Source organism: Chroicocephalus ridibundus, chromosome 2, assembly GCF_963924245.1.
Source record: "Chroicocephalus ridibundus chromosome 2, bChrRid1.1, whole genome shotgun sequence".
NCBI lineage: Eukaryota > Metazoa > Chordata > Aves > Charadriiformes > Laridae > Chroicocephalus > Chroicocephalus ridibundus.
In genome coordinates, this window is record NC_086285.1 from 123,529,481 (window position 1) to 123,557,240 (window position 27,760).

A 27,760-nucleotide genomic window follows, 5' to 3' on the forward strand; every position below is an offset into this window, starting at 1 on the left:
TTCATTACGTGCAGAGTGGTGTTGTACAGGGGAGATGCCTGGGGCACCTGGAGGGAGGAGGGCCTTACTGGTTTCTTGTGACTGAACCTGGATACAAACTTCTAGGCAGTACTTGGGAAGTTATTTTTCCTTAACTTTCTGCATCTTCCAAACCAATCGTCACTATAAATTTTTACTTACGTGGCATAATTACATTGCATTTAAACTATTAATATAGAACAACTTCAATATTCATTTATGAATCTGAGATAAGTGGAGCTATGGGCTGATACTGAAAATATTTCTCAAATGCAACTCTGTAACTGTATGAAATTATAGCTTAGGCTCCAGATTGTGTTTGAGTGGATGTCAAGAACGTCTTTTCAAGGTTTAAAATTTTTTGTTTACTTTTGAGTAAAATTCTGCATACAAATGAAATACACGTCAGCAGTTCAGTTTGGAAGTGCACTTAGAGACAGTGTCAGATGGGGAGTTTAAAAAGTTCATTTGGTGCCGCGTGAAAACTTCATGGAAGAAATGGTTTATGCTGAAACAACTGTCACGCGTGAAGCTGTGATTGTCATTGCAAGTACAAAAAGCTGCCTGGTTTTGCGCTAAACCCGTTCCTGAGAAGTTGTACGTAGTTCCCACCAGGCAGGTGGTGTTCCGTGTTTTGAGTGGGAACGTTTACAGTGCTGTGGAGCTCCATTCTCTACATGCATGTTCTGCGTTAAAAAAGGTAGCCCTGCCGATGTGTTTGGCTCGTACATACAGGTCTCTTCCTACGCACAAAAACTGTTTCCCACAGAAGTGCTGCTTCTTCAGGTCATAGGCAGAAAATAGTAGGTGGAAGGATTCTTCATTAACCAATGAAGAAATGGAAAAAGCAATCAGCAGGTGGGGAGTCGTGAAAGACCTTGTGGAAGCTGCATTTCAATCCAGTTTGTATTGAAGTAAGTGATTATTCAAGGAAGTGAATAAAAATAAGCAATAGTTATTTTATCAGTTCTCTCGCTCTTTTCCTTTTTTTTTTTTAACATATATATATAAATGTAAAGAAAAACAAGGAAAATCCAAAATGATGGGCTTGGTATAGTTACTATAGGGAGTTATTTGCAAAGTGTGTTACATAAATACTCTGTTACACACATGCTAAGAAGTGCCTGCAAAGAAAGAGTTGCTTTCCTGAGACTGGGGAGGCCTCTGCTACGTATTTTCTATTTGAGATGCTGAGATAAGGCTTGCTGATTTCCCTGTCACATGTGCAGTTTCCACCAATACTTCTGCAAGGACAGTCTGTCTGTCGCTGGAAGGAACTGGAGTGTCTGGTGTTAACTGTATGTGCTGTTCCCGCTCCGCCAGGTCCAGCAGTCCTGACCTGCCTTCTCCTTCCTTTCCTGCTGCGTCCTTCCACAATTACCAAATAAAAACGGACATGATCAAAAACTCTGCTTTTCACTAATTTTAAACCTCCAGTTTTCAAAGCAAATGATTGCCATTTTGGTTGTCTCAGTGCTTCAAACCAGAGCACCAGCCTGGGTGCTAGGAATGTCTGTGCTTGGGGGGAGTTGTCATAAACATTCTTCTTCGAGCTTGACATTCCCTGAATAAACTGGAAGCAGCAATGCCTGTGTTTTCTTCTGAACCTGTGTACCTCTGCTACCTATGCATAGAAGGGGCTAGTCATCATCATCAATAATTTCTATTTGTATCGTTCAATCCATGGTTATTGCTTCTCTGTACTATTTAGTGGCAGCAAATGACATGGATTTTAAGCAGAAAACTCTGAATCTTGTGTCTCTCTAAAGAAGGCTACCGCAGCTACATACTCTTCAAATGGGAACATGAAGCAGTTTGTGATCCGGTGAATAAGGTGCTTTTAATAGGAAAATCCTGCTGGTGTTACAGTGGGGTGGGGGAGATGGATGATTGTCCCTGCGCATTTACACCTGTGTCCTGAGCTTTGATTTTTCAGAGATAATATGGGTATGGTGAAGGCAAGGAGTGCGTAAATCATGGTAGGGTGGTGTCCTGCAGGTTACAATTTGAATCTGAGCCGTATTAGCAGGAGTTAATCAGCTCCACCTTGAGACTTGACCAGACAAGTTGCTGAATTGGAGTTGTGTAGGTAGTGTTGTGCCTCTGGTGATTAAGGGAGAGGGGGTTTTTGTTTATGTGTGTTTATGTACGTGTGCTTTATGCTTCTGCTAGGACCGCGCCTCAAAGAGATAAGAAATCCTTCTGACAAACAAAGCAGCAGCAGCTGTCTCTTGGATGGCTGAGATAAAGAATGAGCAAATATCAGAGTTAATACAATTCAATGAGTTTTCAGGCATTTTCCCAATTCCCGCCTTTCCCTCCCTTCCAAAGAAGGAGTAATGAAATCCCTGCTGAGCACTGCGAAGGTGTTAGCATTTGCCTGGCTGTGTTGCTCCTCATGCCATACTGCACAGCTTAGCTACGCATGGAGAAAAGCTGCTCTGGGACACATGGTTGCCCTTCTACCCTAGGGTAAAACAATTATTTGGTAGTTGAGATCTGTTCGTGACAAATTTCTGCTGCTTGTTTTCGCAAGACTCAGTAAAGGCAGTTCCTGTATCCTCGATCAGTTCTGGCCTCCGTGCGCTCTCATCTCTGCCGGCAGATTTTCTTTTTCTTATTCTTTTCCACTAGCCACTGAAGAGGCTGGAGGTGACCAAAGCTGAAGAAGGTTTTTGTCACTATTACCCATCCAGAAAGTCAGCTGCCCGATATGAGGCAGCGGTGTGGAGAGATGTGATTTTTCATGCATAAAAAAGTAATAGTAAAAGAAGACTTTGCCCTTTACCCATGAGAAGTGACTAACTAGGAGAAGGGCATGGCAGAGTAATCCTATAATCCTTTTCAGATTTCTACTGCGAGACATTTTGTCCTAAAGATCAGCACAGTCATAGAAATAATGCAGAGTAATCAGTCTCATCTTTCCCCAGCCCCCATCCTTGCTCTTGGCTATTAGCAAATTAACAAAATCTTCCCAAGCTTGTGCATGAGACTCACTGGGTCATTATTTTACCAAAAAAAAAAAAAAGACAAAAAAAAAAGACTAATCTCTGCTTCACTTCTTATCATTCCCTATCTTCGCCCCCTTTGTTATTACCAGTGAGTCATACTTCACCTTTTCCTTAGTCTGCATCTCCCACACTCACTCCTCTACTGGCTTTCCTGCCACCCCTCGCTCCTGGAGTGAGTTCTGTGCTCCTCTGCATGAGAAATTTCAATTTCCAAAACTGTATTTTAAATTCAGCTCTTGCGCAGGGTTGAATCCTATTGTTCCAAAAATAAAAACGTCCCTTATTTCTTCCCTATATGAGCGCTGCTGATAAAAATGGAGATGTTGCCCTTCTTTTTTTTTTAACAGTTCATTGCTATACATACTGACAAGGCATTGGTAAAGGTATATTTTAGCTGAATAACCGATTCAGTACAAACACCACATTTAATGGAAAAAAAAAGTATTTGTGGTAGATGTGCACAAACCATAAATGCTGAGTTCCTGGGGGCAAATACTCATTTTGGATTTGCAGCTTGTCTCATAATTTAGATGTATGGTTTCATCCTAGTAATGAGCTTCAAAGGGGGGAAAAATCGTGGGACAAACTGACAAACTTTTGCTTTAATCACAGTTAGACTTGCTCCGGAAACTTAATTTGCAAGAACATTTGCTGCAATATGAAAGCAACACTGTAACCTGGGAAAATAATACAAATGCGCTTTTCTGGGAATAAAGTGAAATCAAGGGAAAAACCAATGCTGGTGAGGAAGTTAAGGCCATGAATCAACATCCTCTGAAAGCAGCTGAACGACCATTAGTGATGCTAACGGCATGTTAAAATCCATTAGAGGTTTCAGAGAACATGACAATAGCTCCCCAAATGCACTACTGAGTCCGTTATTGGATTGATTCAGCTGATTTCATTGTAGTCATTAAGTAGGAAAATCAGTTGTCACTCATTAATACCTATAGCGTTACCTAGTTAAGTAGTGTGAGATAGATCAAATGATACTGAGAATATTTCAAGTTTTTGTCATCATTTCATTCATGCTGTTTTAAAAGTGTGCTGAAGGAGGGAACGTGTTTGTGAAGTTCCCTTCACAAGCATTAGTTTGGGATGCTCCTCATCTTTTAGTCTGAAGTTGGGCATCTGAAGGTTATTAGTGTAACTCTGTCTTCCAAGTGAGTGAATTTCATTTTAAATGCATATAGCAGAGAAATCATGACTACCTTTTGGATACTCTTAGAACAAGTGTAGCATAGCGGATGTCTGCTCATGTGTACAGTCCTAATAGAGCAAAAGTACTTGGGCTCTAATGCAAGAGGTTCTGCTGCTCTGTGTTTCTTCATGATGCCAATAATCTTCAACACGTTACTAGGGTGAATGGGAACATTAGTGATATAAGCCTCAAGTTACACAGTTCTTTACTTCTGTATATGAAGCTTGGTCGTATGATGACCATTCTCCCATCATATGACCTGGGACGTTGTGGTGCATACACTAGACAGCTGGAGTGGGAGCTTCAGCCTCTTAATCCTGCCTGGAAAATGCATCCTTGTCTACAATAGGACTCCATGCAAATTGGAGTTTACTTCTACAGAGTTAATTTTCAAGAGGCTGATCTGATGATGAGGATGAGGATGATTATTTGGCTACAGTATTTTTTTGGTCGGTTCAGTTTCCTATCTCAGCCATGTATGCTGCCACCACAAAGGGATGGAAATATGCAGCCAGGGATGCAGGGAGTTGAGACTCCCAGGCTTAAAAGGACTGGGAAAATGTACTTTTAGTGACTGATGTCTTCGGCACCAACCAAGCTAATTTTATTTGGGCAATTAATATGTCCCAGAGGACTTAATATGAGCCTGGTGCCAGCCAGTCTGAGACTTACTTGCGTTCAGTTATGTCTCACTAAAGATATGAGAAATTCCAGTGATCAGTTAAGAGACTGCTGAACTGATCAGATCTGAGACGCTAACTCAGTTGGCCCTTGCTTGCTCCAAGATACAAAAGCCTAATTTTTCACAATTAACAGTCACTGAATGTTTTGTTAACATAGGCAAAACTGTTTGCTTTGTTTTTCCTGTTCCCCTCAATCTGATTTTCAGAAATGTCCAGAGAATATTAGCTCTGTTTTTCCAAACAAAACAATTGCATGAGGAGTTTCAGTCCAATCAGTTAAAACTTACTTGGGAGAGTTTTTAACTGACTGCAAGGTCCTAACGTGGAAAGTGGCAGGCAACCATAGTTTTTCTAGTTTTTCTGCTTCTGGGCTGTCGTGTTCATAGCACAGCAGTCTTTGTTCTGTTGAGTTGGAGATGATCTTGTGGTACGAATCCAGACGGGATCTCGCGGATTATTTTACACAGAAAATGAAAAGAGTGATAGAGCTGTTGAAGACACAGGTTTATATTGTTAACAGTTGCCCGCTTTCTAGGCTGGGAACAACAGTCATCCCAGAGGTGAGGGTACATATCCTTCCAGCCTACACATCACAGCCATGTTTGGTTTCCTCATATTTGTCGTTGCTCAGAGTAGAAACAGTGTTTCATGGCTCCAAAGGACTTCTTAACTCTGGGAGGCTGTGGAGGAATTGTACCTAAGTTTCTTTGCCTGGTGAAGACTGTTTGTGTGGGACTTTTGTAGACAGAGATAACGGGGAAATATGGGAGCCTTAATTTGTGTTCAGTCCTACCACTCTCTGCTTCGCAAAACCAGCACCAGAATCTGAAAAATGAGGACTCTCAGCTGGGGCTTGCACCGCTGCTGATGTCTGAAAGGCTTTGGAGTTGTATCCTATGCTGAATACAGCCCTCTCAAGGGTGTAAGCCAAAGTTAGATGGTTCATAATAAATAAGAAAACTGTGATTCATGATCTTCCATGCGCCTAAACTTCCCTGCAAAGAAATACATGGATTTCTTCCAGAGAAACGTAGGAGCTAATTTCATTTAAAATGTGTTTTATAAAGATATAATGACTACTGTTGAATGCTTTCAGGATGCATATACTATGTTATATGGTGTGCTCCAAAAGCAGTTGGAGTTGGCTTGATCTTAACAATGGTACTGCTCCGGAGAAGGTAGTTTTGGCATGTACCTTTGAAAGCAACTGAATTCTGCTGCCTAGTGCACTCCTGAGTTTTATTTAGAAATACAGATGTGTGTGCTACCCTCAAAGGCAATTATTGTCTCCCTTGAAAAGTTTCCATGCTTAACTGTCTCTTTCTGGGGCAATTACGCCAATCTTGTAGACAGCAGCCTTCTTCCTCCAGCACTGCATGACTCATGCTATCGCGGCTGCTCATCTCAGGTGCAGAATCTTGTGAAATGCGTTTTTGACTATCTAAATGTATGTCATCCACTGATTTTGCCTTATCTGCTATGACAGTAATATCTTCTCAAAATGCCAGCAAGTTGGTTAAGCAATACTTCCCAGCCCTACAGCCCCTACTTCCATAGATTACTTTAATCGAATTGTTTATTTAGCAGGTTCTTTAACTACCTCCTTAAAATAGTTCCTCTGGGCTTCTTCATACGCAGTGTTGAAAGTACTAATCTGTAGTTTCATGCTGGATTGTTGTTTGTTTGGGTTTTTTTAAGAAAAATTGACATTTCGCTCTTCTTTGCCTCCTCAGGATTTTTTTTTAAAGTTATAGAAAAAGTAATGCTTGCTTTGCCACTTTGCCAGTTTCAATGTTGGTAATTTTCACTTGTGAAATATGTTGCTTTGTTTACTTCTAAGCAAAATTGTTATATTTATACACACACACACATATATGTTTGCATCATTGCTCTGTCTGCATTGCAGAATGCACCTCAAGTTAGGCAAAAACTCAGCCTTCTTTCTTTATAGGTACACAAACCACATAGCGCGTAGACGTTAGTTCATCTAATCCCCACTGCAAGCCCTTGATGCACTTTTTCAGTCACGCTTCTCTATTTCATGGCCATGATAGCTCTTGCAAATATACATAAGAAAACCTTTAACGATAGCAGGTTTCTTTATTGATACGGGTATTCATCATTTGGTAGGAATTCTCCAGATATTGTAGAGGATAAGCTCTTTTTTGAAGCTTGTAATGTGATTTTCAGAAATTTGCTAACTAGTTTGTTATGAACAGGAGCCAATGAGTAACAGAGGAATGTTTTGCAGGTTATGCCTCCTTGTCCAGGATGCCTATGGTATGTTCAGTGAAGTGCAGTTGCAGTCCCCGAGTTCTGCAGATGACATCGAGCGGTGTTGCAGCAGATGGGAAGGGAAATTCTGCTGCCTAGCTGGAATGAAAATTTTGCAAAGAACCACAAGAGGAAGGTGAGAATTCATGGAAGAATGTAGTGCATGCTGTGGCAGGCAGAGATGATCTGTCTTTTTATTTATTTCTGTGATCAATATTCTTTGGATCAACTGAGTTGGGCTTTGTTCGATTAAATGGCCTGATTGCCATTTTTGGGGCATCCAATAGTACTTGAGCCAACCATACTCCAAAATGAGCATAAATAAGCTAAAACATAAATACACACTTAACAGAGCAAGGGATAAAGAAGAATTACTGTATGCAATATTTCATAAAATATGAGTGTTTTCTTCCTCTTCAGTAGATTCAAAGACTTAAAAACATTAGTTCACCTCCCTTCCATTGCAGAACTGTTTATTACAGTATGTTTATATGCAGTGCTGCCCAGTCTAGGTTGAAGATTCGAGCATAGACTTTCCCTTAGTATATGACAGCTTAATTAATTTAAGTTTGTATGGTTTTTGGAAACACAGTTTAAGTTTCTTTAAAAAAAAATCTCACAAATTGTAAAGCCATTCTTACTTTCGGATAAGAATGTCCACAGGTTTATAGAAAAATCCCCCCAGATAAGTAACAAATTGATGCGTGGTACCTCCCAGATTTTGCTTATTCTGTGATTCCTTTTACATTCCTTGAATAAATAAAATATCTTTAATCAAGAAAAAAACCCTTTAAATAGATCAGTTATCCTACAGAGTAACTTTCTAAGGAAAGTGATATGGTGTTCAGATGGGGACCTAATTATATTTATAATTAGATTGATTCAATTCTCAGCATAGTTTATTCATACAAACATCCGATCTAGATAAGCCTTTGGTATTAGAATGGCTATGATATTTCTGCTGACACTTTTTTTTCCTGTTGAAAAATGCTGTTTCATCAAAACCAGAATGTTTCATGGAAACATTATCTATTTTGGAGACAATTTTGTTGGGAAGTTTTTTTCAGGTCCAGAGGGAGCGAATACTCTCTTTCTCATTCTCATTTCATGAAAACTTTCAGAAAGTCTCGTTTTTGTTTCATATTGGAACAAAAGCAAATTTCAAAGCCTTGAAATGTTTAGCAAAATGGAATTGTTGTTTCCCAGCCAGCACTATTCAGTATGCCTTTTTTTTAATGTACTTGCAGTGTTAATTTTCAGATCCTTTGGATTTCAAGCCTACTTGCATTTTTATGGATCTTTAATAACAAACACGTCTTCTTATTTAATTATTTTGTTGGCTTTTTTTTCAAGTTACATTTTTTTCCAAACAAATTAAATAATGGTGTTGGAATTCTGGATACAAATGAAGTTTTACAACTGGCTGCTGGTGTTTCCAGTACTCTGCCTAGCTAATAAGAGACAGACTTTTTCTAATGTAAATTGTGTTTCAAAGCAGCAGTAACTTACTTCTGGCTATTCTGAGGACGATTAGAAGACACACTGCTGAAAATGCTGGTGGCTCAGCTGGAGCTGTGCTGGTGGTAACCCTGCTAGGAAACATTAAAAGAAAAAGGCTAGTGTAGCTTCGGGGACAGTGCAGTGGTTAAAACGTGATTTCATTGTACAAGATGGGTGGGTGGGGGTATTGTTCAGGGATTTATTTTTTCTTAATTGTTTTAGCCTAAGTTCTGCTTTATAACTTGTTATTACTTTTAAGTGTTGGGACACACTTTTTGTCATTCCAGGTGTGATGGAAACCACAGTAAAGCCATAGCTGAAATGAATATAAGGGAGTACTTATTCACACAGAGCATAATTAGGCTGTAGAACTCATTGCCACTGGATAAATGGGTTTCCAGAGCCAGTGGTATATCCGAGCACATGATGGGATATGCCTGTGAGTGCCCAACCTTGGCGTGCAGCACATGAGTGAATAAGAACTATGTGGTCTGCCCTGCGAGAAAGACTGCTGCCTTTTTTTTTTTTTTTTTTTTTTGAGAACGCCAATTACTTTTTGGAAGGAGATGGCTTTTAAACTGTTTGTTTCCTGGAGTCTAACAGTGACTTTTAAAATGGATAAAAGGGAATAAAATGTAGGAAATACGAAGGAAAAGTCATGACTTTTTTTTTCTGTGTGCCTTTGAAGGACATGATCTGGAGAAAGCCAGGAATGGCTAATAAGATCCCACATGGGCATGTTGTCCCACAGTCACATGAATTGAAATCTCTCTTACAGAGACAGAGTGCTTCCTCAGCCCCTCGGTGAGAAAGAGGAGATTTTCCTTTAACAGATACAAGAGGTTCTCAAGTTTTTTGCTTCAATAGGCCACTGTTATTGTTCAAAAAATTTTCCTGACCATCATCCATCCTTATCATCAAGTATTTCATTTAAAGTACTATTTAACATAATTCCATTAAATGCAATTTTAGGGTCACTGTTGTAAGCTGAAGTTGCATTTCAAGGGCTAAAAAGCTATAATAAAGTGTGTTTTACATCCAGGCAAAAAACAGGCTGTAAAGCTGACTTGATCTTTGGAACGGACCTGTACTGTAACACGTGCTAAAGAAACTAAATCCATTTCTTCTCCCGATAAGAAGACACTTGCGTTCCAGAAGAAACATGGGCTAAGAACTTACACAACCATGTCCTGTCTTGACCAAGATCAACCCTGTGAAAAATCAGAATTATAGTAATCTTACACTGAGAGAAACACTGCTAATGTTGAATATTGTCTTTGAATACCTGTATGCTTTAACAAGTACTAGGGTCTAGTACTAGGTCATTTGAAGGCGTTTCATTGATTTAGGTGGTTTTCAGAACAAGTCCTACCCCTCACATAAAACATACCATCCCTGCAAAAAATCCTTCCCTTTGCAGTCCAGCAGAGGAAGCGGTGTTTCCCTTTGCAGTCCACTTTCTGGCAATTCTGTAAGACAGATGGGCATGGCTGAGTCATGGCAAAGTTGCCGTGGCTGGTTCAGTGTCTTATTTCCAGCAGTTCTTCTAGTCTTTCATGGGGCTGTTGATTAAGGTAGGAACCAGTATTGTAGCAGCTGAATTAACAGCACGGATGTGGTTCGGTATCTGTTTCTTGACACCATTTCTCTTCACCCTCTCATTCATACTTGTCTCCTACCCTTTCCTACAACTGTTCCCTGAACTGCACACTTAGTATCAGCAGAAAAGAAAGATATGGTGGCTTAAAGAGAGAAGACTGAAAAATCTTCATTGATCTACCGCTGGTGGTGTTGGCCCCTTAGAGGTGTATGTTCTTTCTTTTGTCCTCCCACTACTTCATCTGTCAGTCTTACAAATTCAGCCCCCTGAGAAAGAGGAAGTGAGATTTCAGTGGTGTACTGCTAGAGGCAGGAATTTTGGTTAAGAATCTGTATGCAGTACAACTAACGTAACCCCCCTATTTTAATAGATCCCAGGCATGTTTCGGGTATGTCCGGTATAACCAGTAACTAAATGGATGCAATTAGATGCAGGGACTGAGCACTCACTAAAGTGCCTCAGGAATAAATAACCTATAAATTGTCATAGTCTGCTGCTTCCTACCAGAAATTAATTTCAATGAGCTGGGATAAACTTTGGAGTTAGATATCTGTCTTTATCAACAGAAATATTCATTTATGTTTTTAGCCTTGACTGGAGTTCCACACAGAATAATAATTTGAATTTTGGCAATTTTTGTCTTTTCACCTGATTTGCCAAGCACTAAGTTGTTTTAGTGCTGAGTATAGCAGACCGTCCTCCTTCTTCTCTTTATGCTTTCTCATAAGGTAGAAATAGGAAGAGTTTCTATTCAGCAGAACAGAAAGATGACAGCACTTTAAAATTGAAGGAGGAGGGGAGGAAATGCTTTAAGGTAATACATAATTAACACAGTGTGTCAGTACCAATTTTGTGCCTAAATGGAAAATGCTTAACAAGTTTCAAAAGAAGATGCAACTGTTGCAAGGGTAGTGCTAAAATCCATACTTATGTTGGATAGGGTAAAATACTTTGAAGGATACATCAATTCATAAGCTTTGGCACATGACCCAACCTTTAATTCATGGCAGACTGTTTTGTAATAGTTTGCTGTACTATTTGTTGCATTTTCCTCTAAAGTAAGTAGACTCTGAATATTGAGTTCAACCAGTGCTATGTTTCTGAGAAATTACTGCGTTTTCAAGTAAAGTTGGCTTCTGTTGTTTGTAATTTTAAACTTTCAAATGTTAGGCACTGAAACATGAAATCTCCCTGTGTTTGTCCCAGTCTATATGTTGGTCACTATTGCAACTGAGAGTTTTCTTCTTTTTTTTTCTTTTAATTAAGTCTCATGCTTTTCTGGCTTCTGTCTCTCTGCTTTTTCCTCTGCTCTTCACTGTACAATTCTCTTTTTGCTTTACATTCAGAAGAGAGGACCACCGCTAACTGCTGTAGAAGAAAGTGTTTCAAGTGCTAGACGTTGACAGGAAATGTAATAGTAAGAACCCTCCACAGAGCAAGGAAGTCATAACTTCCTTCCTTTGGTTTTCCCTCCTCCAGAAAGACTGCCATCTAAAAGAGCCACCCACGTCTCTCACGTTTTGAGGTCCTGAAACACTTTGGTAATTGCTGTGGTTAAAAGTCAAGTTCCATTTAAAACATAATTTAAGTAATCGCATTAAAGTTTAGAATATTTGCATTACTTTTTTTTTTTTTTTGGATGACTGCTTATGTATCAGAAATTAACTTTTTTCCCTGAGTTTTCTTCTCTTTAACAAGCACTCACTACTGCTTGTATCGTCAGTGCTTCTCTCATGAATTTGGTAACCACTATTGGCGAATAACATAGGCATATCCATATTGAATCAAAAGTACTTTTATATTATAATTTTGGTGGTTTAATGTAGTATGTGTAATTTCTAATGTGCTGTAGAAATTTGAGTTATTAACATATTTAAATAAATTATTCAACAAAATAATTTCATCTATCTAAAGAAAACTTAGGGGAAAAAAAGCCAGCAGCCCTTGTATTTTGTACTTTGTATTTTGACTGAGATGCTGGTTAAGTAGGCTCAGATTTTTACTTTATGATTTTGTTGCTTTTAGTGCTCAGGTCTGCTTGTGCTCCGCAATGTCTTAATAGGTCAACTAAAGGGAGAGCTAGCCTACAGTATCAGCTTTATAGTTGGGTTGCTTGTTCATTGACAGTTGAAGCTTATGCAGCCTAGGTGATTATTACTGAATTCCTTTTTAGTTTTGAGCAAGGAGATGTTTCACAGAGGGCCAGAAATTGCTTTATTTTTGGGTTCTTAATAACTGATACTGGTACTGCCAAAAGAAAACTCTTTCATTTTACACTAAAATTGGGAGAGTAGGAGAGGAGGAAAGAGAGAAGTGCCAAGTCTTAAGTCCCCAGAGCAGAGCTGTGGAAGACATTGGAGGAGAATCTTAGCATCTTTCTTCCTGTCCCCTGCCATAAACCTTAGCTAGTCTTTCTTCTTCTCTTAGTTATGGGCATTGTTTTCCTTCTACTTTCTTTGATATCGCTGATATGTTCTCCCTATAGTAGTTTTCTCCTGCAGCTGTGGTATGATTATTACAATTGAAAGATCCCCCAAACTGTAAGCTGTAATGTTCAAAGTTGAACCAGGCACGTCACACACAAAGTTCTTGGACCAGAACAAGATGAAACTTCATGCTTCTGAGAGAAATAAACAAAATCTTCTTATTAAGTTATGAAATAAGTTGTCAGATCAGTCAGTGAAATCCAGTTTTGAAAAATCAAAATTTGAAGTTGTTTGATTTTTGTAGTATGGCTTGTAGTGTGAAATGAATGAAGTTTCTGTAGGATCAGATTAGCTGTACTGAGACTGTAGATACTGGTTTATCACTTTACTGGGTCTAAATACAATTACAAAGGCTTTTCTCTTTAGTTTGTATGTCTTTATCAAAAATCATACGGCAAACGTGTATGCGTGTGTGCACACGTGAATGTATGCCATTTGGTTTTGCAGTGAAGGGCTAAACAAGCCAGGAAGGTTAGAAGCAGAAGGTGATTTCTGTTCCCTGCTGAGTTGTACAACTGAGAAGGAAGGTGGTTAGGTGAGCAAATGAAAGCAGCTTCTTCTGTACAGGGCAGCACAGTCACCATCTATAGCAAGAATGGTGGGGAGGGAGAAGTAAATGCTATTTTATTAGTATCACTTGCTATCTTCCAGTTATTTTTCTCCGGAGTAGTTTAAGACAATTTGTTAAATAGGTCGGGATTAATTTCTGCACGTGTTGCATGTGTATTTTGCACTTTCTCAGCCATGTATTTAGCCTGTTTAAGAGTACGAAATCTTTAAAATTCTCTGACTGCTGTCTGGGTACGCAGCAGGCAGTTTGCGTTTATGGATACACAGAAAAGACATAGCAAAGTTCAGCAAGCAAAATTTATGTTGAGAGGGATGCCTTTTGAGCATGTTGGATAACAAAAATTATTAAGGATACTAAAAAGAATTATTTTGCATATTGTGTATACATACCTGTGTCTCTGTGTGTGTATACACACACAGACACACATATATAAAAGTACCATTATATATAAGCGAAGCTTGAAGGTGTGGGTTTACAGAAGAGGAGAGTACCTGTATGTAGAGGACTGCCTGTTCTAAGTCCATACTTCTATGGAAGTCTATACTGTAATACTCCATTGGAGTTACTGGTGGCCTTGCTATTGACGGTGATAAACAGTGGACATCTGCTTATTTAGTATTTATTACCAAACATAGATTTCAGTTTAGCATGGGAAGTAGGGGGTTGTATCTATCATTTAGAATCTGGTAGATGATTTCTGCCCTCCTGGTAGGGATTCAGTCTTTTTTCTTTTTTTGAAGAAAAGTTTTAAAATATTACAATAAAGTCCTTGTCTCTGAAATAAAAAAATGTTGTTCAAAATAGCTTACATGTTCTTTACATGTTTCTTCTCATTTCATACTGTACTTTTCCTTTTTTAGAAGTCTGTCCTTTTGTGATAACTTTTTTTTTTAAATAGTGACTAGTAATTACACTCACTGAGCAAAATTTTGAAGTTTTTATTTTGTCTTCTGTAGCCAGAAAGGCTCTTTGTGCACATGGGGTATAACCATGTCTCTTCACTGTAGCACAGAGCCAGCTGTTCATCTCTCGTCCTAACTCTATAGCTGAAGAAGGATACACATATTGGATAAAATACACCCATTGTTCAAGTCAGATTGAAGTGGGATTTGAGTGTTTCTCGGCCAATAAAGAGAATGAATTTTATTCTTTCTGTGAGGATTGTGATTTTCTCCAGAGTAGGACACAATGTCTTGCCATTTCTCCACTGTTGTTGCCCCCTTCATTCCCTGTTCTGCTAAGTTGAAGTCCGTAAATGTAAAGACGTAACATATAAATGGCATACAAATGGGTAGGGCAAGAGGGGAGCTCCTCACCATGGACACTGATGGATACAGTGACAGCTTCAGGAGAGAACATCCCCTTTGGTAGAGAAGGATCCTGGCATGCAAATCCTTCAGGTGGCAAATGTCACAAATGTCACACTGACTGGTGTCAAAGAAAAGGATGGGGCCAAGATATTCAGGAGACACTCTTTACACAGTGCTGCTTCTCTGTCTGTTTGTAAACATTTACTGTCATTTACTAATAATTAAGTGCTCCTAGTTCAAGCAGTAGATGGCCTTCTTCAAAAGACCACAAGTAATTGCAGAAAATGTACCGTATGTCTTAGATATTCTGATATGGGTAGCAATCTGCAAAAGAGCTAAAGAAGGGACAACTTCATGTCCTTTGTGCAAACTTAAAAATACAGATGAGGGATCAATGTACAGTCCGTGTGGAGATGTGATTACACCTGCACTGCAACAACACATCTTATTTGCTATAAATGGATAAATAAGAGCTCTCTGTATGCGCACACGCACACATGCAGAGAATTTGTGGTATGTTCATACCCGTGCTCTGCCCTTGCCCTCCTGCTGCACGTCGAGTGAGGAAGGCCACTTGTGTAACTGCCTGAGTTGTACCAAAGGCTGTGCTCGCTTTTTGTAACTCTCCTTTTTCATGTCCCAGTTAGTAACACCAGTTTGTTCCTCTGGACACTGGCTCTCCTGTGACTGTAGAGAGGACATCGTTCTGTGTGATACAGGACAGGAAATGCCACCCTGATCCAAGATTCAAGAAGTGGTCAATTTGCTGTAAAGTCTTTTTAATACCCAAGAAGTGTGGTGTTGTATGTCGTAATGTTCTCACTGCTAAAAACAAAAAGCAAACAAAAAAAACCCCAGCCTCTGAGGTCAGCCTTCTCCTTTTACAGACTCGATGATGATGCCTTGTAAGTCAGGAAGTTCGTTTTTGTCAAAGAGCAGCACATCTGTGTTTCTGGTCTGTTCATTACTGTGGAGAACATGACTACAGATAGCAACATCATCTTTTTAATCTACCAGCTTGTTACGTGAATTGTGAACCACAAGCTTTATTCCACAAGATCCACACTGAGATTTACATCCATAAAACTTCTTACAACGCCGGTCCAAAGACATCACTATTAACACTGAATCATAGGTGATACCTGGCGCTTTATGAAAAAACATGGGAAGAAATTCGCCGCCTGTAGACACCGCTTAGGGATCCGGAGAAGGACTAGGGAAATACAGAAATAAATAAGCTTTAGCAGAAGTGAGCTTAAAGCAGAACTTTAAAGGAGAGTTTCCGTGACCCCTTGAAGAGAAGCAGCATATTGCAGCATGCTTCAGTCCTCTGTGCCTTTTCCTTCTTCTAAACAGTTGAGTTGAGAAGCTAGTATTACTTTTAGCAACTTTTGGACTTCATTTTTTAGAGCTGTTTCAGAAATAGTGGCTTTCTTAATTGGAGGAACAAACAGCCCATTCTTGGAGGCAGTGCAGGGTTAAAATCCAGATCTCTGCGCTTCCACTACACAGAGCAGAGTACTAGGACAAGATAACTGAGAGCTGTAACTCAAAAATGCATGCTGCTTCAAGTTGGTTATCTGTAGCTCTTTCCCCTGCCTCAGCTGTTTTCTCGGCCTCTCCCTCAGGTGTTCCTGCCTGTCCTGCCAGGGTGCCCTGTCAACCCACAAAGCAGCCCCTGTACAGCTTTGCATGCTAAAGCTAAAGAGTTGGCAGCATTTTACCTTAATATGATGGGCTGTTGATTTTATGTTTGTTTCTAAATTAGAAGTGGGAAACCTGCAAAATAAATAAATAAAACCGGTAACTAAATGAGACACTGTGTCGGAAGGAGACGGTCCTCTGCACATGTACTTAAGATAACAAAATCTTGCCTGTTTCTCCATATCTGATAATTGCTGACTTTCCTGAAAACAGTTACAATCAGCTGTTAGAGAAAAGCAAGAAATGAAAATGTTAGAAGCAAAACTTTTTCTTTTTTTTTTAAATCTATCAGTTGAAACAGTTGAAAGCATTTATGTAAAAAAAAAAAAGTACTGGTATCTGTGTCCTTCCCAAGCTAGCATTTACCCGACTTCCCCTGAATTTTATCATGTAGCAAGCTGTTCGTGGAAAAGGATTAAATATGACTTGCTTGTCACTGAATGTGATGCATCCCTTCCCTCCCTCTCCACCCTGCAGCAGAAATGATGGAGGTTTAATTAGACAAAATCACAACCAGCTTCCAGAAAACAAATATGATTTGAAATTGTTTTCATAATCATGCAATGGTTTAAATTATATTTCTCAATGAATCTTTTAAATATAACGTGTAACACTGGGGAACATTTTAAACCTGATTTTATTGGTCTTTTTGAAGGGCATTAGGACTTTTTAGTCTGATAGACAGCCTGTGGCCTCCAGTAGTGCCTGTAAAAGTTCCTGGACAAAGCCAAGACTCTGAAATGGTAAGTCTTGTGATTACGGAAATGTATTTTTTCACTCACAACTACTATTTTTGTTGGTAGTGTAATCATATTTACTTTAAGAATCAGATTCTCTCCCTCTCTTTAGCTACTGAGTTTTGTCTTACTAGTTCTGGCAACCTCCTAGGCTAACCTGAAACCCTCTGGATCAGCAGCATCTTTCCAAAATGATGCAATTAGCCCCTTTTTAATCCTCTAGAGCTAGAATGGTAGGATGTCCAGACAGATTATTTGTCTCCTTGCATGTGGAAAGAGATATTAGATAGCATAAGCCAGCTTAGAAACCTATATACAAGGACATTAACTCATTCTTTGAAGCACTTTTCAGCCTTAGATTCAAAAGCACTTTTCTGAACATTAATTTTTGTGAGGACAGACTGACTGCTGGAATTGGGGCTCTTACTAGTTAGGGTGATTTTGACTGATATTTGTCTCTCATGAAGATAGGCAAAGGATGAACACAAAAATAATGTCCTGAAAAGTAATGAATGTTTCTGTGATTTTAAGGGGTGGGGAGTTATTAAAGTGGATTTAAAGTGTGTTACTATACATTTGCAAATCGAAAATTGCATCTTTAATTTTCCTTTAATTAGCTTTTGTAATTGAAAAAGAGTTCTGTCATATCACGTGTCATTTAGTAATACAAGGTCATTTGAGAAGCTTTTGGGTAACCAAGTGGTTGTGCTGTCCTGCTGTTCTTGTATAGCTGTTCTTTGGGGAAGAAGTTTGTGGTATTAAAAATTTATGTTAGAGCCTAGGGGAGTCAATCAGGATGCAAATTCTAGAAAAGAAGAAAATAAACAAGTTTCAAAAGTAGGGGACATTAAAGTAGATATTACTAGTTATTTCTAAAGTCCGAGAATCTTTTCTCTGCAATGTAGAGTGTTCTTTGCGTTGTGTAGGGGTTTGTGTTGAAGACTAAAAAGTTCAGAGGTTGGCTATATATAAAACCAAGACAGAAACTGAGTGAAATGGCTGTTCTCTCCTTGATTCTCCCTTTCATCTAAACATTTTGGAAGTCTCAGAGGAATGGATTGTTTTGTGCATTGAAATACTGTGGACAGCAAAATGGGAATATCCACAGATGGACCAAAGCTCTTAAATGTAGTTTAGCATTGTTATGACTCTCATTTGCTCTTCATTTTCTCTATTTTATTAGCAATCTAAAAATGGAGGAAACTTTCCATAATTATGCAATTTACACTTCTGTCCTGGGTTTGAAATACTAATTCATTCCACAGAGGATCAAGACTTCCATTCTACTGCTGCAGGTTTTTGGCTGAGTAGAGTTTTTTCAGTTGAGATATGCATTTTTCTTGATACAAACAGTAGAGTTTTATGAACAGTTTTATGGAAGCAGTTTTATACATAGGTACATAAATAATATTGCCAGCACACTGATAATACATTGTTGGGAAGAGATCTGTGGAACTCATTTCTTTTGAGACATATGTACGGTCGGATACCTTCTGTAGCGCTGTCAGAAGCAAACAGAATTTGAGTCGATGTCTTTTGCGCTTTTTTTCTCCTTATGCAGATTTTTTTTTAATGGGTGGGCAGCTGTCTTTAATAGATTCATATTTCTTTTATTAAATGAAATGTTTTATTAACAACAAACATCGCTAGAAGAATATTTTACCATATCCGCAATAAAAATTATTTTCTAGCATTGTCTTTTTTTTCCTGAGAAGCCTTTCTAGTTTGGGACTTCTTCAAGTGGGGATTGATAAAGTTGTTACGTCACGGTACTTTTTAAAGGGGAAAGAAAAATCTGGCATAGCACAAAGAGAGCAGTTCTTGTAGCTGTTGCATTCCTGTTCTTCATTATCTCCTTGTGCTGTCCTGGATTTAATTTGGCATCTTTCAAAGTTCGTCAGCTGTTTACTATCACAAAAACCCACCCACATGCAAAAGTCCTCAAATCTCAGAAAAGTTATGGATGCTAAAAAAATAAATAAATAATCAGGGTACTCCTACCACACAACAAAAAAATGCAAAAATAACAACAAGCACCTTGAACTAGTCGCAGTGTTTGCCAAGTGTGCCAAATCATGCGATGTTTTTGTGATGAGGATCGATGTCAGATTATGGAAAGAATGAGAAGCACAAGCTGATTTCACTCGTAACTTGTGAATGCCAGTTTATTAACTCAACCTCTACTTCAGAGAGTTGTTGTTATTAACCATATAATCCTGTTTTCCCATGTCTCTTAAAATGTAAATTGTGTGGTTTGTTTTGGCTATTATTATAAAACCCAACTGGCCATATTAAAGTGCATTTTTTAAGTTCACATTTCTTTTCCTTACTTTTCAATAGATGACAACTCATCTTTCTCCTCCAAGCTTCTGTTATATTCTTACTGCTCAGTCTGGTGAAATACGTGTGGAAGTGGATGAGGAAGAACAGATTTCTAATTTGTACCAGCCACCAGCTGTTCATGCTCTAAAGGAAATTCTTCAGGTAATATGCTTTACAACTCGGATAACAAATACTTTGTACCACTGGATTTCTGGTGTCATGTTTGTCTCATTCCCTGTTTCTGTACTATTTTCAGATCGATGGCTGTAATGAACGTTGTAGCTTTTGGGCACGAGTGCTATATCTAAGGCTGCAGGTAATCTTTCCTCTTAGCAATGATTTCTGTATATTTATGTGAAGAAGCCAGCGTTTATCTTGTTTAGGGTTAAAAACCAAAACCTTCCTAGCATTATCTTCAAGAGTTGTATGAGCAGAACTATCACCAGGTCTAAAATGCTTGTGAATGGGTCAAATGAACTGCGTCTACAGTTTCAATACCATCCAGTCTAGAAAGCAAATTGTTTCTGAATAAACAGCTATCTAACCAGAGGTAATATTTCACCCTGGTAAGGGAGCTTGCAGGAAGTTCGTTGAGACTTGGTTTATAGCTAAGTGCTATCCTTAGATACGTAGTGAAAAGTTCCCAGGCAGTTGAGTGTCTGGGGATAGAACAGAACAGACGAAGGTTATATAAAAATACAGTTTTGCTCTTTGCATGCAAGCGTGTGGACTATTTTTGTTGACTTCAATAGAAGCCCCTGGGGCAAATTTGGCTTTTATGGCCCAGTTAGTAGAAAGGAGGAACTCTTAGGTAAATACATCTGCCATCCATACTGTGTTGGAAAGCTTATAATTATGTTTTATTTATTTGTTTCTGAATGGCGCTACAATTTTCTTTCAAAATGTTGCTAACTCCCTCAGTAGTTAAAGGAATTTTTTGTTGCTGATTTATTTATTTTTTCCTGGCGACTGGATTCTCAGTACAGCCAGCACTGAATTCTGGTGGAGAATAATTTGCAATTGTCCACCAGCTCCACAAGAAACAAAGTGTGAATCAAAGCATATGAACCAAAGACAAAGAAATTCCAGAACGGCCAGCGAAAGAGCTGGACATGCTTCCCACCAGTGTGAGACATAAATTTAATTTAGGTCTTGCCCTTTTGCTTAAAAAGCCAATGAGTTATGATTTGATTTTTAGTCAGGAAGTACTTTTAACTCCTGAGATGAGGAGTATGGCTTGTGTTTTCTCCACGCTAAGTGAGAATTTAACAGAGCATTTGCAAACGTGAAGATAGGGCTAGCTTGATGGGCTCTTTAGGGTGCTAACAGAAAGATGGACACGTACACGTGCAAACTCCTATTTCAAGAAACCCATTCTATTAAAAAATAAAATGAAATTACAGACTAGTGGTATCCTAGGCAAAACATTTTTATATTCAGGAATGTCTACATCTGACCTGCTGTGGGTCATCAGTATTCTTGTGTAGAAGCACTTCATCACTAAATTAGAGAAAAGATGAAGCATGCAGGAACAGATGTGATTTTGAAGAATGGAAGCTTGTCTAGCAGAAAAAAGGTCTATGATTTCTTCTTGCTACTAGGAGGTTTGTTAGCTGTTTTTTTAATGGCCCTTTGCTTACTGAACTGTAAGCACTAAGTTTTCGTAAGTTAACGACATGAGCGCTCATAAATTTTTTGAAAGTAATGTTGGAAAAGCAATAGAAGATATTCTTCTGCATAACTTCTGGATAACTGATAGATAATGCTTCTGGATAACTGCTCTAGGAATGTAAAGGTGTTAGTGCGTTGCTCGCCCAATCCTTGTAACCTGCTGTTAGTGTATTGCTTGCCTAATCCTCCCAGGAGAAGGTCGCGAACAGCAGCTTGTTTACTGCAGTTGCCTTTGCCAAGAGGACGTATCCTTTCACATGCAAAACCATCAAGTCGTAATAAGTGAGGAAGGGACTATGATTTGGTTTATTTTGCAGATTTATTATTATTAGATAGTCTGTTATGTGAGCTAATTCAAATGCACTTTAAAAAATAGTATTTATTCTATGTAGCTGCAGTATTCTGAGATACTTCATTTGTGTGAAGGACAAATGGAAATATGCTTTTATTATTGCTCAGAATCTGTACTGTGGTACAGAAGGAATATGAGGAAATATATTCCATCTGTGGTTAAGGAGCTGTCCTTCCTTGTAACTCAATCCTGCTGCTATTTGTCTGTTGTGTCCTCTCTGTTCAGAACAAATTGTCACACATAGCAAGATGATGATTTTATACTAACTTGTGATTTCTGCTGTTATTATTATTTACTTTTTGGATGATTCTTCTGAAAGCCAGCTTTTAATGTGTTAGTAATTCTCCTGGGACAGCTGTAAAAATTCTTTCTTTGAAGCTGTCCTAGTGCTATCTACACGGAGGAGGCACTCAAATGTATGTAGTTACTAGGCAAAGAAACGACGTCAATGCAATAGGCAGCATATATTGTATGAAAGCATACCCTTAATACCTGAGTTACGAATTTTGCCACAATTACTGTATTTGCTCTAAGAGCTGCTAGCGTGAACAAAAAGTTAATTTTAGTGCGGTTAACAGTTTCAAGGTTTGAATTCAACTAAAGAAAGTTGGGGTTCTCGTTGCATTACCTTATACTAGAGACATGCAACTTCAAGAATAAAGTAGTTATGTGATCTGTGTCTCTCCAATCATTGTAGTATTTAATTCTTATTTAAATGTTTTAAGTATAAATTTTTAATTGGCAGACTAATTAAAAATAGTAGCAAAAACTTTTTAAATTAAGAAAGTAATTTAATCTTTGTTAAATATTTTCAAATATTAGAATCTTAAAATTTTACAAGTTGCTTGGACTACTAAATGTGAAATATCCTTTCTATTTAAACCTATTTTTTCTAAAGCATGGGAAAATTCACATACGCACACAGATATTATAAAAGCTGTGTTAAAAAACAGAGAAGAAAAGCATGGATTGTCAAATTGTAACCTGTCTGATTTTGTTAGAGACTGTGGAATAAGCACTGATGTGTACGCAATGTCTGCCTAGTCTGTCTTGTTCATCATCACAATGTGAAAAATTTTAAAAATACTAGTGAGTTTGTGATACTTATTTTCAGATATGAAGGCTGAGGTGAAGTGTAGGTATTTTGGTTGTGACATCAGTAGTTGTGATATACCTTAATTTAGTCACACCGTAGTATTTTTATACCTGTCTTAGGCAGAAAACTTACATTGTCATTGCAGACTCCTGTGTCTCTTACTTATGAGTTCTCTACTTTCCTATTTCTGTGCGTCATTCAAATATTTAGAGATGTTTGTTCATCAGAAAGAAAAAACTGCAGCTTTGTGACTTGCAGTAGCTATTAGCCAAGGACTGGACAGTAGCTATTAGACAAGAACTGGTGCACTTGGGAATCAGATAACAGTACTTGGAAAGTTTGCTCACTCAGGAATAATATTAGTAGTAGCATTAGCCTTTTTTTTTTTAAGACAAAAATTATATAAGTCTTTGTTCATAAAAACAGCCAATTAACTTTTATATATATATATCAGAATATATGATATAAATATACAATATATAATATATATAACATGTAATATTTTAAAAAATAAATTATATTTTCAAATCGGTAGGACAGTCCAAGTGAGTTATGTATGATGAAGCATGATAGTTTGTAGAGGTAAAGCCAAGATTCCAGTGGGTCAACCCCAGAAAGTTAATTTAAGGTAGCAGTGTTTGTATCTGCAATAAGGAATAATGAAAAATTCCAATAAAGCTTTGATTCATTATCCTGTATGAGTCCTAAACATAATAATTTCTCTAAGTTTTATTAGGTAGTTAAATATGAGGATGTTTTAGTCTTTCCTTCTATTAAAAATTAACAACTGCATTCTGATTTTGTATCTTTTTTTTTTTTTTAAATCACAGACAAAACACAATGTTCCTATAAATCAAAGAGAGATTTGGTTGTTTGTGACTGACTCCACATTGCAAAATGTGGTTCATATGACTCCAAAAGTTGTTGCTGTGTCAGTTGCTGCACCGTGTGTTCTCGGTACAGAAATCACAGAAGCCCTCAGCGTAGCCTCGCAACTCGTCTTCTTCAAGGATGCGCTGTGGGGAAATGGTAAGCTTTACACAAGGTTCTGAAGCACTTGGAATCAAACTGCAGTAGCATCCTACCCTCTGACACTGCAATGTGCGACCTACAGAGACTTTCATTCTCGGATGAAGATGAGGCATTGCAAGTTTGGGATGAGAAATTTGAAAGGGGTTGTAATCAGAGCTTTCCTGTAAGGTTTCTTTTATACTTTTTTCGCTTGATCTCCAAAGTAAATGAGAAATTCAGTGATCTTGCTGTATGTCCACCAATATTACTCTCAGTCTTCCCTGATGACTGTCAAATCTAATGACCAGTGTCAATCAAATTTGCTGTCTGACAGAAGACTCACAAATATTAAGGAACTAGGTTTTATTTGTTTTTATATTCTTGCAGAAACTTGTTTTATTGATCTCTGAAAGGACCAAAAGAGACTTGTGTGTCAATAGATACAGAAATTTTACAAACTCTCCTATACTATCATAGCTATGGGCCTTTGCCACCATACAGATCATGTAATGATGGTAGTTCAATTTACATTCATTTTTAGTCACTCTTTTTTGAGGTTCGGGTCGGGTTCTGTATGGTGCCTGTGTGGGTAGTTCACATCTCAAACCTTCAGTCACTTCCAAAATGTAAGTGGACTGGAAGCACCAACCTGTGTAAATGGCTGTGTGTCCTGAAGCAGAAATCTCTGTTCCGGAGAATAAAGCATTGCCTGCACCTACACTTTGTAATCTTCAAAACAAAGTAAGACCACCTGAAGGTGCCCCAGCTTATTACCGGGGAAGGCACAGTGAAGCTGTGTGGTGCAGTGCAGTCCAGGTGGAACTGGACTCTCTCCTGCCATGTTTGAATTTCTAAAACAACTTTTTTACCTGGGAGTTGCAAAGCGTAACGAGAGCATGATGCATGTATCGCTGAAAGCAAAATATTTTGTCATTGAGAAAACTTGATGGAGTCTATCCATCTGTTTAGTAGCTGGCAGAGATCGTTGTCTTTATTGGCGGTGACAATTAACATGGTCACCTTTTTCCTTGTTACTGTACTGAGTTGAAATGTCTTTGTTGGCAGGTAGGATTATTTGTGTTGAACGTACTGTTCTCTTATTACAAAAGCCTCTTTTGTACTCGGCTGCCGGTGCTGACCTCAGTGAGCTGACTGGCCCTGTCAGACTCGATGAGCTGGATTCTACAACACAGGCCAACTCCGTTTGTGCTGTAAGAGGTTTGTATGGCCTTTCCTGAAATGAATGTGGTTAATTATTTGTGCTCACTTTAATCTTGTGTGTCTTCGTATTGATTTCTTGCACGAACAGCGTGGAGGGGTAAAAAAGCACAGCATTGCTGTGGGTCATTAGGATATTTAAGTTTTTATACTTCTTTGTGGGCTCTGTTTGCCTTTTGCTGGCCAAGATCTGCTCCCACTCATTCATACCCCAGAATAAATGTTTAATGCACAATCTGTTTTATTATATTCCTTCCTTCACCGACTTCTTTCAGGAGCCTTCTGTTCACACCAGTCTTGTTGATGTTGGCAGCAGTAAGGTATACCAATATTTTTTAGGCAGATGGATATGTTGGCCAGATCCCGAATGGTAGGGGTTAGTGTCTGATTTCCCTGGAGCTTTGCTGCAGTGGGGCAATTTAATATTTCACCATAGTCATCTAGCATAACTTGGCCAATATTTGCTCACCATCCACTTTGGATCATTGCTTTGTCTAATATTTCAGTCCTACCACTAACCATGCAGAAAGGTTTCTTACAATGTATTTTCTAACATTTCCTAATCATGCAGAAACATTTCCTACTGTGTATTTTCTAATGCTTTGTCCAGTCAGCTTCTAAACCTCCCAGTTGTAGAGTGCCTATAGGGAAAAGTCCTTAAAAGCCCAATAACTTTTGGCTTTAAAAGACAATTTCCTTTCTTGATTTAACTCATATGATTCCAGTAGCCCTTGTAGAAAATTCTTGATACTGTTTTGCACCTTCGAGTATTCGCTGGAGCATTTGAAATGAGCTTTAAAGTAATAGCAGATAATGGTTACAAGTGAGTCCTTCCAGCTATAACGTGATGCACTGAAAAGACAGTTTGAACTATGCAAAGCTGTTACTAAACATACCTTCTCTTCTGGTAGAGCCGCAAGTTAGCAACGCCTCTGTGATTAATAAATGAGCACCTTCCAATGACAAGTCTTGAACTCTAACAATGCATAATGAAAAACAAGCACTTCCCTCAAAGCCTTGGTTGCTATGTACATCTCACATTGATATTGTGAGTTACTTGAAAGGCGTTTCTGTCACTGGGTGTGAAATACTTTTTGGCTTTTTGTTTTAACCTCTCCAATATTTACGCTAAGAGTTATCGTTTCTGCACTCTTAGTTTTATAACTAAGTATGAGAAGTGCCTGTCTGCTTTTGTCCCATTGACAGTGTACATAGTAGGATAAAGCAAACATTTCTCTGTCCTTTCTTTTTCCAGTAGAGCAAAGAAAATACACCTTTATGATCTATTGTGTAAACAAGTACTTACTTTACACACATGGGACATATCATGCTTTCCCTGTTCTGTGTTACAGATGGAAGAATGACAAAAGGCGAAATTAATCCTTCAACTTTGTCTTGCTTTATCTGAAATTTGTCCAGGGTAACTGTTATCAGAATGTTCCCACACATTTGTACCAATATAAAGTGTCTTCTTTATACCTATGCTAATGCCATATATAGATGATAGCTCTCACTTTCATGTGTAACTAAAATTATTTAATAGTGTTTAAGATACATATCCAGTGTTTGGGAATTCAGTTAGTTATTGCCTCCATCTGCCTACTGAAGAAGTGAAACTAATAGCATTGACCCTACTTTGTTGGTGGGAGAATATGTATTTGATGGAGTAACACATGAAGGAAAATTTATTATCTCTAACATTCACTCACTGTCCCTGTCTCAGTTGTTAGTCTGGCTTTTCAATGAGAAGCAGTGTTACCTCGTTCATTCTTTTTCTTCATGCCCTCCTTTCACTTCCTGTACTTTTGGTCACCTACGTCTGCTGTACGTGGGCCTCTTCTCACCTAACGCTCAGAAAAGCTGCAAAGGCTTTACTCTAGCCCTTCTTGAAGTAGTGCTGCTTCCCGCTCCTTTGCTCTCCCCCTGGCTCTCAGGGGTTCAGCAGGCTCACACTTCCCTGTAAAAACTTCTTTTTAACCAGTGAAAAATACAGGTGGTCATTCAAGTCCTCATCCCCAGATAGAGCAATTGGTGACAGTGCCAGAGCTTCCAGGAGTGCCGGGACTGGGCAGGGGGCAGGCCATGCTGCCTGATGGGGTTTAGGTAGATTGATCATTTTTTGGAAGGTGTATAAATAGGGTCAGTTAATTTGGAAGGAGCCTCTGGAGTTCTTCCACTCCTCACTCCTGCTCAAAGCAACTGAGCAACCTGGTGCAACTCTATAGCTGGCCCAGCTTTGAAAGGACAATGTTGCAATTCCAGCAAAGAAATCCTGGTTACAGAGAGTTCCAGCCATATCAACTCTGGAATGGATTGTGTTGCTCTTCAACAGAGGAATGAAACCCTGTTGTTGCTTTCTACTGGAAAGTTTATTCTTCTTTTAAAGATGAGTTTGTGGTTCTCACCTGTGAGCTCAGGGTTAATAGATTTATTTTCTTATCACTATGCATTGCAAAGTAATTTGTAACCTTTTTTTTTTTTTTGCTGTGTAGTAGCAGTCAGGATGACTTAAATGTTGGCAGGTCATACTGCACAGAACTGTTTTTCCTCTTAACCATGCTTATGAGCAAATTCTGGTTAGTCCATACCACATACGTTATGTGGGAATATTACTTGATTAATGATATTTGCCTATATGACTCACCACCAGTGATTGCATTTTGACATTGGATATTTTCATATTTAAGCCCTTACTCAGGAGTGGGGTTTTTTCAGTTTCCCTCTTAACTGTGAACAAAATGGGGTCAATCAGCTTACCTAGATTTCTCTTTTTGATTGAACTTTTCCCCTTCCTGTCCATTAATCAGGATAACTGATTGGAAAAAAAAAACAAACAGCAAACAACTAACAAACACATTCAGTTTTTGAACGTTTCAACCAGAATGTTACTTTTAATCCTCAGCCCTTCTTTGTATTCCTCACTAGAGACCTGTTTCTCCTGGTGTTGTCCTGTTATCAGTCTCTTCTTAATGATGTGAGCCACAACCTAGAAAAA

At 38.5% G+C, this 27,760-nt stretch overlaps 1 protein-coding gene across 1 annotated transcript in view; it reads left to right on the top strand.

Moving 5' to 3' along the window:
• The window catches only part of SPIDR (scaffold protein involved in DNA repair), a 205,297-nt gene that overhangs the window by 170,346 nt on the left and 7,191 nt on the right, over window positions 1-27,760 (top strand). The window contains exons 11-16 of the mRNA XM_063326835.1: window positions 7,165-7,323; window positions 17,014-17,101; window positions 19,436-19,579; window positions 19,674-19,733; window positions 23,367-23,565; window positions 24,613-24,765. Of these exons, the coding sequence (XP_063182905.1) occupies window positions 7,165-7,323; window positions 17,014-17,101; window positions 19,436-19,579; window positions 19,674-19,733; window positions 23,367-23,565; window positions 24,613-24,765 (803 nt within the window). The remainder of the gene's footprint in view (window positions 1-7,164; window positions 7,324-17,013; window positions 17,102-19,435; window positions 19,580-19,673; window positions 19,734-23,366; window positions 23,566-24,612; window positions 24,766-27,760) is intronic.